General features: G+C 37.3%; 1 protein-coding gene across 2 annotated transcripts; it reads left to right on the top strand.

Moving 5' to 3' along the window:
* The first annotated feature begins 306 nt into the window (after nucleotides 1–306).
* Nucleotides 307–9,833, top strand: LRRC42 (leucine rich repeat containing 42). Of its 2 annotated transcripts, none has more exons than XM_039319907.1 (8): nucleotides 307–648; nucleotides 1,038–1,516; nucleotides 2,578–2,709; nucleotides 4,992–5,110; nucleotides 7,387–7,475; nucleotides 8,174–8,287; nucleotides 9,105–9,189; nucleotides 9,556–9,833. In XM_039319907.1, exons 2-8 carry the CDS (start codon nucleotides 1,053–1,055, stop codon nucleotides 9,807–9,809), a joined length of 1,257 nt encoding a protein of 418 aa, XP_039175841.1. In that variant the 5' UTR covers nucleotides 307–648; nucleotides 1,038–1,052; the 3' UTR covers nucleotides 9,810–9,833. The 2 variants fall into 2 exon arrangements, with proteins under 2 accessions (XP_039175841.1, XP_039175840.1); XM_039319906.1 differs by having other exon boundaries at nucleotides 308–530.
* Nucleotides 9,834–12,497: the final 2,664 nt, after the last annotated feature.

Genomic DNA, 12,497 nt, shown 5'->3' with positions numbered 1-12,497 from the left:
TTGGACACCACCGTTCTAGTCCAACTCTGCAACGTGCAGGAAACCAAATCCACGAACAGTGGATCTTTCAATTATTGTGTATGAACCCAAAAAGCTGGGTTAATTAGGAAAGGGTATGGCGATGTGGTGCTCTTCAATACGTTGGACGTGAACTTTCAGAGGCCTTCAACCGCGCGGGTTGGAAAATTACAGGAGTTCAAATACACATAAACAAACACACAACCCCCCCCCCCTCTTTCTCTCGGCAAACCGCTCTACATTTTTATCTCTAATGTCTCCACCCAGGCACGCATGCGCATTGCCTTCTTCAGGCACTAATCTCGCGGTCTGAAGTGGGGGCGGGTGTTTATTTCTTTACATTTTTGTATTTTCTGGGGTGGTTTCACGAAACCCCCCTCGTTGGGAGGCGACGGATTGGGAGGGGGGGGGGTAGATTCCCCAGTTGCATACCTCAGAGTGGGTTTGTGGAGGCTGCTGGTTGTTTTCAATGTTCCCTTGCTGAAATCGAAACAATCCTGACTATATTGCATGTAAGTTGAAAGAATTTACTAGTTAACTACAATACGGGGAGTAAACGAAGCTGACTTCTCCTTTGCAGTCATACGAATACGCTGTAGGCATCTTCAAAAATTTCTCCGGACAGCAGATGTATGTATATATGTATGTATGTATGTATATTTAGCTTCATGGATTGGATTAAACTTGCCTTATAGAGTAGTGTTTGTCAACCTTGGCAACTTTTAAGATGTGTGGACTTCAACTCCCAGAATTCCACAGCAAGCAAGCAAGTAAGTTGGCTGTGGAATTCTGGGAATTGAAGTCCACACATCTTAAAGTTGCAGGGTTGAGAAATATTGCTTTAGATTATCAATTTTAAAATAAGGACAGTTGTTGTGGATTTTTTTTTCTCTCCTGCAAGGACACAAAGACAGATATTAAAATATCTGAATAAAAAAAGCCAAAAATGGAATAAATTTTGGAAAATTATTCCACTTCTTTAACACTTTACCTTGTTCATTTTGTCTTTTTCCTTCCAGAAATCTGAAAGCAAAATGTCATACTATCTTGGTGCCGAAAATGTTCCAGAAGGAGAACGTATATATGTTCGAGAGAAAGGTCAGCTCTTTATGATAAATCAAGCTTCAGAAAAAGGAATTAGTTATACTCCAAATTCAAGGCCTTCAAGATTGTTCTCCAAAGAATTCTCTGTTGAGCTTTGTGTCAACAAGGAAAATGACAATGGAAGGACAGATCACTTTATCTTTACTTACACAAAGGAGGGAAGTCTTCGTTATTCTGCTAAGTCTCTTTTCAGCCTAGTTCTGAGCTATATTGCTGACAATATTAATTATGTTGATTCACTGAATGACTTTCCAGAACAGATAGCAGAAAAGCTTTTCTATGCTGCAGATGCTAGGCAGAAATTCATGGAATCAAAAACGGGGCTGTATGCTTTGCAGACGTTCACTAATGCTTATGGATGTTTAGTGCTTCAGAAACTATGCTTGAGAAATGGGTAAGCACATACTGTTTGCTAATAGTAATATGTTTGTATGCTAATGGAGTATATATGCTGATTTTCAAGAAAATGTAAAATTGGAATTCTCTGTGAAATTAAGTCAGTGTAAATAAGATAGGTTCAGCCGCCTATCTCTATTTTTTTAATCGTTAACATAGCTGGAAACTGAAGAATTATTGCTTCATTTGCAGTTGAAAGATATTTAAATCTGAAGTTTAATCTTGATATTTACACGCTAATCTTATTAGTTTATCATAAGTTTTTAAATTTGTGCTGCTGTTGTGACTATTTTGTATGAGAAAATGTTGTAAACATATAAATAAGTCTACAACGATACAGGATAGCCTTCTTCAACTTAATTTACCCCAGAAATGTGTTAAGAGTTCATGCTCATTGAGAATTATAGAAGTTGGAGTACTCCTCCCCCGGCAAATAAAATACCCTATTGGGGAAGCATTTTCTATAGTATTAGATTTTAAATGTACAGGAATACTCCTTGCAACCTTCTTAACAGAGTCACCTGAAAATAAACTGTATTGACATCTAAAGAAAATTAATTAAGGCTTACTCCTTGCAACTTTGCGCCTAACTATATTTTGATCCCAGCTCTACCTGCATCAGTTTTGCCTTTTGTTAAGATGCTTTGTAAATTGTAAATGAAAGAAAATTTGTTGTAGTTGTGCTTTAGACAATAAGCCTAATCCTTGCTTTAGCAGAACATGCACAAGCAGGGAGTTAGACCAGATTACCTCTGAGATCCTTCCTGACTGTACTGTATGATTTTACTAGCACATCACTGCATGAGTTTGTTTGTTTTTTTGATACTATATTGAAATGGAACTGAGCATAATTAGAAGTGGCTTAAGCTGGGCATTAACAAAATCTGTGGTTGCTTTTTCCAAAATATATGAGACCCATCCAAAGCAAGACTATTTTCTTACAATATTTTGTTTGTTTGTAAAGATGAGTAGTAGTATTAAATTTTCAGCAATAGAAGACAGTGCCCAAGACAATGCTAAGTTGTAGGAGCTTAACATTTTTGTTTTCATTCTTTACAGTTCTCTAATTATCTCTGAAAAACTTGAAGAAATTAAATCTTTCCAAGGTCTGACACATTTGGATTTGTCCTGTTGTAAACTTGGTGATGACCATGAGCTGCTAGAGCATGTCACCAATGAAAGTCTGTCCAGGTACAGTAATAATAATTGTGAGAGAAATTAGCATTCTCATTTGTTTATTTATTGCTCAAAGAACTATGGCAACTGAAATCAGTTCCAGTTTTAATTATAGCAAGCCTGAAATACATTTATCTGTTACATATTGAATAAATTATTACAGATTTAGTATTCTAATGGTTGATTTTGTACGTGCTAGCTGAAAGTATATGCTATATGCCACTATATGCCACTATTTATTTATTTGTTAGATTTATATCCCAATTTCCATTCTAGTGGCATGCATAGCAGTCCTTCCTCCTCTTTTTTTTTGTCAAAGCAATAACCCTGTGAAGTAGATAGGGCTGAGAGAGAGAGCCACTGGCCCAAAGAGCTGCTGAGGCTCATGCTTGATTTTATTCTGGACCTTTATAATGACATCCTACATCAGTGATGGTGAACCTTTTAGAGACCGAGTGCCCAAAAACTGGCCCCGCCCCTGCCCCACCCCCCTGCCCCACCCCTGGTCTGCCCCCCATCCCCCGCCCCACCTGCCCACAGGACCACTCACTGCCTGCAGGGCCCGCTGCAGATCACCCACGCAGCCCAGCAGTGCTATGGCAGCCACACCCTCTGCCCGCGCCCTGCAGCATCAACTGCATGATGGGGTATGAGGGCAGAGTCTTGTCTACGCTGCCTGGCTGCTATGCGCTTGGCTGCGCTGCTCCGTGTGGGCCGCGCTAGGGGGCGACTCTCCTTCAGGGAGGCTGCTGGAGAGGGGGTCGCGGGGGGGGGCAATGACATGTGTGCCCACAGAGAGGGCTCCAAGTGCCCCCTCTGGCACCCATGCCATAGGTTCGCCACCACTGTCCTACATCTTACCAATTACAGGTAGTTGTTGACTTACAACCATTTGTTTAATGACCGTTCAAAGTTACAACGGCACTGACTGTTTTTCACACTTAACAGTATCTGCATGGTTACATGATCAAAATTCGGATGCTTGGCATATTTATGATGGGTGCAGTGTCTCAAAGTTAGGTGATCCCCTTTTGCAACTTTTAGAAAAACAAAAGTCAGTGTGGAGACCAGATTCACTTAACAATTGGGTTACTAGCTTAACAACTGCAGTGATTCACTTAGCAAGTGTGGCAAGAAAAATCATAAAATGGGGCAAAACTCACTTAACAACTTCCTAGCAACTGAAATTTGAGGGTCATTTGTGGTCGTAAGTCAAGGACTACAGTATATTACCTTGGCTCTCTCTGTACAGGTAATTATAAATAAGTGCTTTCTTCCTTCACAAGGATGCACTTCACAAAGGCAGAAAAAATGTAGAAGGAAGAACCAAAGGTGCTTTTTCCAAAAGGCAACTGGACTTTCTTGTTTTGTTTTTTTTTCCTTTGGTAATGTTTTGCTTCTCATCCAAGAAGCTTCCTTAGTTCTAGCTGGATGATTGAGAACTTCCATAGACACATAGAAGGAAGTACTTAAATTTTCCTGTTTTTTTCTCCTTAATCCATTCTTGTGCATGTAGAGTTGAAATATATATATATAGTGGGTTCACATGCTATATCATGCTGAGCTGTAACGAAACCTGTTTGATTTATGATTTGGGATGTTATATCAATCCAGCAATTACAGGTTACTTCACATACCAGATTAACCAAAACATGATTTAGTGCAGTATCTAAATCTGGTCTATAGTTCAAACAACAGCTGTTTCTGTAGATACATTCATCAGCTTTTCTTGATTAATAGTCCATGTAGAAGTGTTTTCTGGACATGCACATGTATGTGTATAGCACACAGACTGAGGACAGCTTTTTAAGCAGAGAGTCTTAAAAGAGTGACTGCTTAAATATTTCAAAGAAAGGTATTTTTTTCATACTAATACATGCCATACTTGTATTATAATCCATGTGATACAAAAAGCCCTGTTTAAATAATTAAATCATAAGTCCAGATTAATAATGTCATCATAACTATTTAATTCACGATTCTTTGAAGTTTGTTCAAATTTGCAATTCAAGACATATACAACAAATTGGGTTAGATTAGTACATTAACTAGGTTTATTATTTATATAGACCTTTGAGACAAATAAACTTTAAGGTACTAAAATGTGTTTTCTGAATCTTAATGCTCTTTTTCTGAACATTATTAATGTATGATATTTGTGATTACATAAAGAGTTCACGCTGGTCTCAATTTGAGAGAGGAAACCTGAAATAATAATTGATGCTTTCCAGGAAATACTCTTTAACAATTACCCCAGGTATTTCTGTAAAAACTGCAATTTTTACATTTTACTTCAGTTTAACTCATCTTCTCCTGAAACATAACTGCTTATCAGATATTGGGCTTCGCAAAATGACGGCACGAGTTCGAGTGATGAAAAGAGGCCTTGAAAATCTCTCAGTATTAGATTTGTCCTGTAAGTATAAATTAAGATTAGAGAGCTGGTACAGGTAACCCTCAACTTACAGCCATTCATTCAGTGACCATTGGAAGTTATAGGGGCACTGAAAAAAGTGACTTATGACCGTTTTTTACACTTATGACTATTGTAACCTCCCCACGGTCACGTGAGGAAAATTCAGATGCTTGGCAACTGGCAAGCATTTATGACGGTTGCAGGGTCCCAGGATCATGTGATCACTTTTTGCAATCTTCTAACCAGCAAAGTCAGAATTTTAAATGCAGCCTATGGCTTGATCAAAGACATCCCATTATGCATATGATAACATCATTACACTGGCTGCCAATTTGTTTCCAGGCAAAGGATTAGTCCAGGGGTAGGCAACCTTGGCTCTTTTATGACTCGTGGACTTCAGCTCCCAGAATTCCTGAGCCAGCATGGCTCAGCTTGGAAACCTCTCCCTTTTACTTCAGCGTGGCTGGCTCAGGAATTCTGGGAGTTGAAGTCCATGAGTCATAAAAGAGCCAAGGTTGCCTAACCCTGGACTAGTAATTCAACTTTATAGTAGTCTCATTGGAATATATCCAGCTTATATGAATGTATATCTCTTTCTTTTTGACCCTCTTAGTGAAGGAGGTTTGCTTTACAGTTTCTCAAAGTTACCTTGCAATGATCCATTGATCTTTCTCAGAAGCTGTTCGGCTTCTTTAGAATGCACTCACCGCCGTAAATATATTGTTTATGTTGGCTTTAAGATGATGAAGACATATTTTAAACAGAGTTCGAATTCTGGATTTTTACTATTTTTAATTTTAATTTTGGCTTTGTGTGCTGTTGTAAATTGCTGAAAGACTTCAGTGATCAGGTTAAATAAATACGTGACCTGTTATTTAACTTAATTCAATTTAATGTATTAATCTTACATGTTCCCCAACTCTCTTGAGCAGAATTGAGGTTCCTAGTTTGACTATAGTACTGTAAACAAGATGGTACAATATCCTTGTTTTCTGGAGTTCAATGGAACAGGAGTTTCTGATGGCAAATATCTAATTTTTATTCACATACAGGTAATCCTTGACTTGCAACCGTTTGTTTAGTGACCATTCAAAGTTACAACGGCACTGAAAAAAGTCTTAGGACCGTTTTTCACACTAATGATTTCTGTAGCGTCCCCAGGGTCACGTGATCAAAATTCAGATGCTTGACAACTGACTCATATTTATAACGGTTGCAGGATCATATAATCACGTTTGTAAACTGACAAGCAAAGTCAATGGGGAAGCCAGATTCACTTAACAACCATGTTACTAACTTAACAGTTACAGTGATTCACTTAGCAACTGTGATGAGAAAGGTCATAAAATGGAGCAAAGTTCACTTAACAAAGGTCTCAGCGTCAGAACTTTTGGGCTCAATTGTGGTTTTAAGTCAAGGAATATCTGTAGTGGGAAAGAAAAAGTGCAAATGTCTGTCATGAAATTTGATATTTCTCCTTTTTTTTGTATCAGGCTTATATGCCACTCTAATCCAGGGGTCTTCACACTTGGCCCTTTTATGACTTGTGGACTTCAACTCCCAGAATTCCTCAGCCAGGCACGCTGGCTGAGGAATTCTGGGAGTTGAAGTCCACAAGTCATAAAAAGGCCATGTTTGAAGACCCCTGCTCTAATCCAACAGGACTCCGAGTGGTTTATGTTTCTTTCTTACAATAAGAATATTAAAACAGTGAGACTGTATAACAAAATAATAATTTCAATAGCAAAAGCAATATTACATAGAGCTTAAATCCATCCAGAACAATAACCTCCAGATCCTCTTCCAAGCCTTTCTAAAAAAGTTTTGTTTTATGGCTTTCCTGAAATATAACAAATTAAGGCTAATCTAAGAAGAGGTAATATTTCAAACAAGAGAGGCTGCAGTCAAGAAGGTATCATTTCATAAACTTTGGACATGACAGCGCCTGAAAGAAGGAGCCTAGAGGGCACTTACCGTGCTCAGTCTTATTGCTCCTCATAATTGTGTGACAATCCATAGTTAGTTATTTTATATTTTCTTGTAATTCCTAAGACACCGCTTAATGTAATCATACTTGTTAAAATATAGTCCTTTTTGGCAAAGAAATGAAGCTTTCCGAACCCCTTTCAGTTAGGTAACAATAATAGCTTAATTCGTATACTGTTTAGCATTTCTAACAAGGGTCAAGTTAAGAAACATGGCTTATTTTTATCTGTTGTATGCCTTTAGTGTATGTAAAACAGCTTTCATTTTAATGCAATATTGTCTTTATATAGGTAATCCAAGAATCACAAATAAAGGAGTTCAGTATCTGTGTCCTTTCAAGAAGTTGAACTATTTGGATCTCTCTGGGACGGGCCTCAGGGTAAAAAGAAGCATTTACTTTAACACCTAGATTTAGGCACATGTATATTTTACACGCACGCACACACACACACATATATGTACACATCCCATATACTCTCACATATAAAAAGGTTAACATTTCTGTCTTGTCGTAAGTCTCGTCATTGACTTTGTTGTTTTATAGAATGGATGGGGTTCACATGTTAATCTGAAGCCATGATTTGTTTTAAACATTGCAAGGAAACATGCTGATAAGATCTGGCAGAGTCAGTGTGCTTTGAGTCCTTTGTGTAAAATAGTGTCATCTATTGGGGCCTCCTCAGTCATGGCACGCACCCTCTGAAATGATATTCTCTGGAGATCCATGTGTCACCCACCGTGGTTATACTCCAGGAGGTGGTGAAATCCTTATTCTAGGCCTTGGGACAGAGTAGCGTGAGAGCCCTTATAAGATTTTGTTTGCTGTGATTGTGTTGTGTTTTACTGAGTTCCTCTAGATACATATCATTTGTTTGCACCCAGAATCATCTGGAGCTAGGCGTCCTTTCAATCAGTAAAAATAAATAAATAAATAAAATCAGTGTGTGGCTGCCTCATTGTACTAAACTATAAAGCATTGTTTACAAACAAAAAGGCTGAATTTGCTAAGCCAAACCATAGACAGCACTGTATGACATGAACATAGCCAATTTATTTTGGTTTCTCTTTTATTGCTAGGACACAAAAGAAGTCATTGATCAAATCCAGACACTAATAGACCTAGTCCGTTCGAAGATCCCTTTAAAAGAATTTGATCACAGCAGCTTCAAAACAGAAGGATGGGCAGAGCAGGTACTTTCTAAATTATCAATATCCATTTTTAATATAAAACAGTAAAATGAGTCTGAGTGTCAGGCATCAGTAACAAATATTTTCTTTTTTTTTAATGCTTAAACATTTTATTCATAAAATATAACTACAAGAAGATATGATGAAGTACAAACAAAATGTAACATTGCTTATATAATAAAAAAAGAATATACAAAATAGTAATTAAATGAGTAACATTTGAAATAGCCTATTCATAATATATTAATGTAGAACTAGCTCAGTCCTTTGACATGTTATTAAATCTAACCATGCAGATCATGTTGTTCCATCTTCTCAGTTTTTATACAATATATTATTTCAGTATGACAGTTATATAATATGATGCTTAATATTCTGTTATTTAGATGCATTAAAGTAATACATATAGATAAATGGATATTCTATAAATATTAATTTCAGCTTTGTATATTATTATTACAAGTATTATGATATATAATATATAATATATTGTAGAGCCTTTTGAGGAAGAAGGGAGGTTTAGAAATATAAATAAATAAATAATGATTATTTAACAAGAAACGTATTTTTTAAATGAATTATTACTTTTGGTTTAAGCTTGTAAAAAGGATAGCTATTAAATTATAATGTATATTCTTTCAATTCAGTTAACTGTATCACAGTTTTTGACATTAATGACACTTGTTCAACTTAAGTATCATAATTTATGCACAATTAATACTACCTTTTGCATTTAGGTTGATTGGCATACAGAGGAATAAAACTTTTTTTTTCTTTTTAGCTTTATCAGCATACTCACTATGGAAATTAATTTTTTCAGGTTATCTTGCAGTGGAAACATGCCGTCCTAGAAATAGCTAACCCAAAAGAAAGTATAAAATCTAGACTAGCAGCTCAACATTTCTGTAAGTAACTGAACAAAGACAATTGTGTCCCAGCTAAAACTACTTTTAAAAAATCGATGTATATTTTTGCTCACTGAAGCTGTGAGCCAAAGAGGCTGTACACACACAGATGGTAACAGTTAACTTGAAATGCATTTTTTTTTAAACTTCTCCTTTCTCCTTATGGAATAAGATTCCTCCTTTCCTCAGGCTTCATTTAAAATGACTGGAAGAATTAAAATAGTAATCCTTTGAACATTTGAAAGCCTTCAAAATGCTTTATCTATATAAGTTAATGTTCTTTTCTTGATGCTGCTGGCCAAAACATAGCAACATAAAAATGTAGTTGTGGCCACTTCATGAGAAGGTTTTTGTTGTTTTTTGCAGATGGAAAAAGACCCAGAGCAGAAGGATCTCCAGAATCACTGTTAGGAAAAAAGCAAAGACAAAATTATGAGAACTTGCAGTTCTACAGAGAAAGAACAGAGATATCAGATAATCCTTTACCACAAAGAGACATGGAAATGATGGGAGAATTACCAAAGAGAAGGAGAACTGCAACTGAGCAGAAAAAACAGCATCTTCAATCAGAACTCTTTAGCTTTTCACAGACAGAATGGGACCTGCTAAACTCTTATTGAATAAAGTAAACATTTTTGACTAATTGGCTGATGTTCAGCTTTGTTTCTTTGAACAAAAAAACTTGGAAAATAAATGATGCATTATATTTTTGCAGTTAATGGGCTGGAAAGAAATCTTCCAACATTATTTATCATTATTATTATTATTATTATTGATCATCGCACAATCAGCCAGATGTTCAGACTGGATTTGGCATTTTTGTCTACCTATCGAGTCCTTACCAAGGACCTGTGATAGGCAGATGTGGATGTTTGATGGTATTACAGATATCATCGCAGGATGGAAGCAGTTCCTAGTAAGGCCGCCTTTTGCAATTGACTAATTGCAAATTTATTTATTTATTTATGAGACTTATATACCGCTTTAAGTGCAAGCACTCTCTAAGCGGTGTACACCAGTAAGCAATGTATATATATATTTACATTGCCCCCAACAATCTGGGTCCTCATTTTACCTACCCCGGAAGGATGGAAGGCTGAGTCAACCAATTTGTCAATTGCCAATGGTGTTCAAATGATGCTCCAGTTTTGGGATTGCACCCAAGGTGCCTATTACTATTGGTACTACCCTTGCTTGCCTTTGCCACAGTCTTTCTATTTCTATTTGTAGGTCTTTGTATTTTGTTATCTTCAGTTCTTTCTCGTCTATTCTGCTGTCTCCAGGCACTGCCACGTCCACTATCCAGTCTTTTTTGTCATTATTATTATTATTACTACTACTACTATTACTACTACTACTATTATTATTTTCAAACTATTATAAAGAATATGAAATGCTTGCTGTATCCCAAAGATGCTTTTTCACGAGGCAACTGGACTTTCTTGTTTTTCTTTGAAGACATTTTGCTTGTCATCCAAGAAGCTTCTTCAGCGCTGACTGGATGGTGGGGAATGGAAAGATTTATACTCCTGCAGACAGCTGTTCATTTGCATTCTTTTAGCAATGTTTTAGCAAAAGTTAAAGCTACCTGGAGGCTTATCTGTGTCTCCAGGGTCACCTGAGTAGTGCAAATGGGTGTGGAGCCTTCTTGGAACAGTTGAAAGTTCCCATTCCTCACAAACCAGTCAGAGCTGAAGAAGCTTCTTGGATGAGAAGCGAAATGTCTACAAAGAAAAACAAGTAAGTCCAGTTGCCTCGTGAAAAAGCATCTTTGGGATAACTATGACCTGGATGATTAAGAATCTCCATAAACTTTTCTTGTACTTCTATAGATACAATAAATGAGCACTTTAAGGTGGGTTCACTGAGAAAATGCTGGAAATGATAACTAGCTATGATTCATTTTTGCCCTGGGTGTTGATTTTTGTTGGGCATCTTAATTCATGCAAGTCATTCTTGTGTGATGTAGCCTCTTTGTGTGCTGTATCTGAAGAAACAGGGTGAGACTTGACCACAAGGAATTAAATATAATGCAGTAAATTGAAAGGCTGAAGAGCGTTATTGTTGAACTGTTTATGTAAATTGTGATGTTCAAAAATATATATTTGAACTTTTTTTTTAAAAAAAAAAAAAGTAGTAATACAAGACTGCCTGTGCAGTTTTGGGTTTCAAAACTTGGGCTCGCCAATTAAATTTGACCTTTCCACATTATAAACTCCCTGTCCCAGGCCAGTCGTATCCAAATAATACAGGAAAGGGTGGTTTTATTCTCTTCATTAAATGAGGCTTGCAAACACACACACACTTGCAGTATAGAGATAAGTTCCCTGCCAAAGTTTTAGCAAGTTTGGCTTACGGATGAATAAAAGCAGCACTCAGAACAGTAGTCAGCTAGAGTCAAGTCTTGAGGGTCAAAGCTTATACCAGATTTGTCAGCCGCTTCAAAGTCAGTTTTTCCAAGGTTCACAAATCAGGGTACATGGAGGGGGAGTTAACAGGTGGTTGTCATCAATGGAGAGCTTATCCTTGCTGCTCCATTTTAATAGAAGCAGCCCTGATGTAGCTCATTCACTCCTTCAGTGCAAGCAGTTTCTCAGAGTGCCTTTCCTATGCCTCCACGCTCTTGTGTTGGGATGGTAATTCCACACCCTTCAGAGAGATTGTATCTGTTTGCTGTTTTGCTTTGGCAGCCCATCTGGTGGTGCTGGAGCTGGCTGCTTGTTGTCAGTCTTTTCCTCTGACTCTTTTCCTCTGACTCCCAATCTGAGCCCATCGTGGCCTAATCAAACTGAGGATTTACTAGTATAAATCTGTAGCTAGTTGGAATTTGTTTAAGCAGTAATACACCCCATGCATAGAAAATTATGCTTACTCTCCTTCGAAATTCCTTGCTCAGGAAAACAATTAGTATGAATTTACTAATAGACTCAAATATTTAGGGATGTGAGAGGGGGCATTCATAAACTTGGCTTCTTTTCTTTGTATATACAGTTATGTGATTTCTTTCCCAGAGTTTGCCTAGCGCATGCTGGTTCAGGAATTCTGGAAGAAAGGGGCCATCATTCCCCACCTAGTAATTCCTGCCGATTCTCCCTACATCCTTTAACTTTTCCCAAACATCCGCTCCAGTTGAACTCTTGCCTGTATTGGTAACTGCCCAGATAGGAACATAAATCTTGAGATTGCAAATGGCCTATGAACTCTATTTTTTCCAGATCCTTGAGTTAACCGTGGTCACTAAAAATCAGCACACTTTTCTGCCATGTCAAAACACAAAAAAAGGTGTCTTTGGGGGAAGAAATGGCAAA

The sequence above is a fragment of the Crotalus tigris genome, unplaced genomic scaffold, assembly GCF_016545835.1.
Source record: "Crotalus tigris isolate CLP2741 ecotype Arizona unplaced genomic scaffold, ASM1654583v1 scf7180000023617.9722795, whole genome shotgun sequence".
In the NCBI taxonomy this organism is placed as follows: domain Eukaryota; kingdom Metazoa; phylum Chordata; class Lepidosauria; order Squamata; family Viperidae; genus Crotalus; species Crotalus tigris.
Note: the sequence above shows the minus strand (reverse complement) of the source record. Positions and strands in the feature narration are given on the sequence as shown.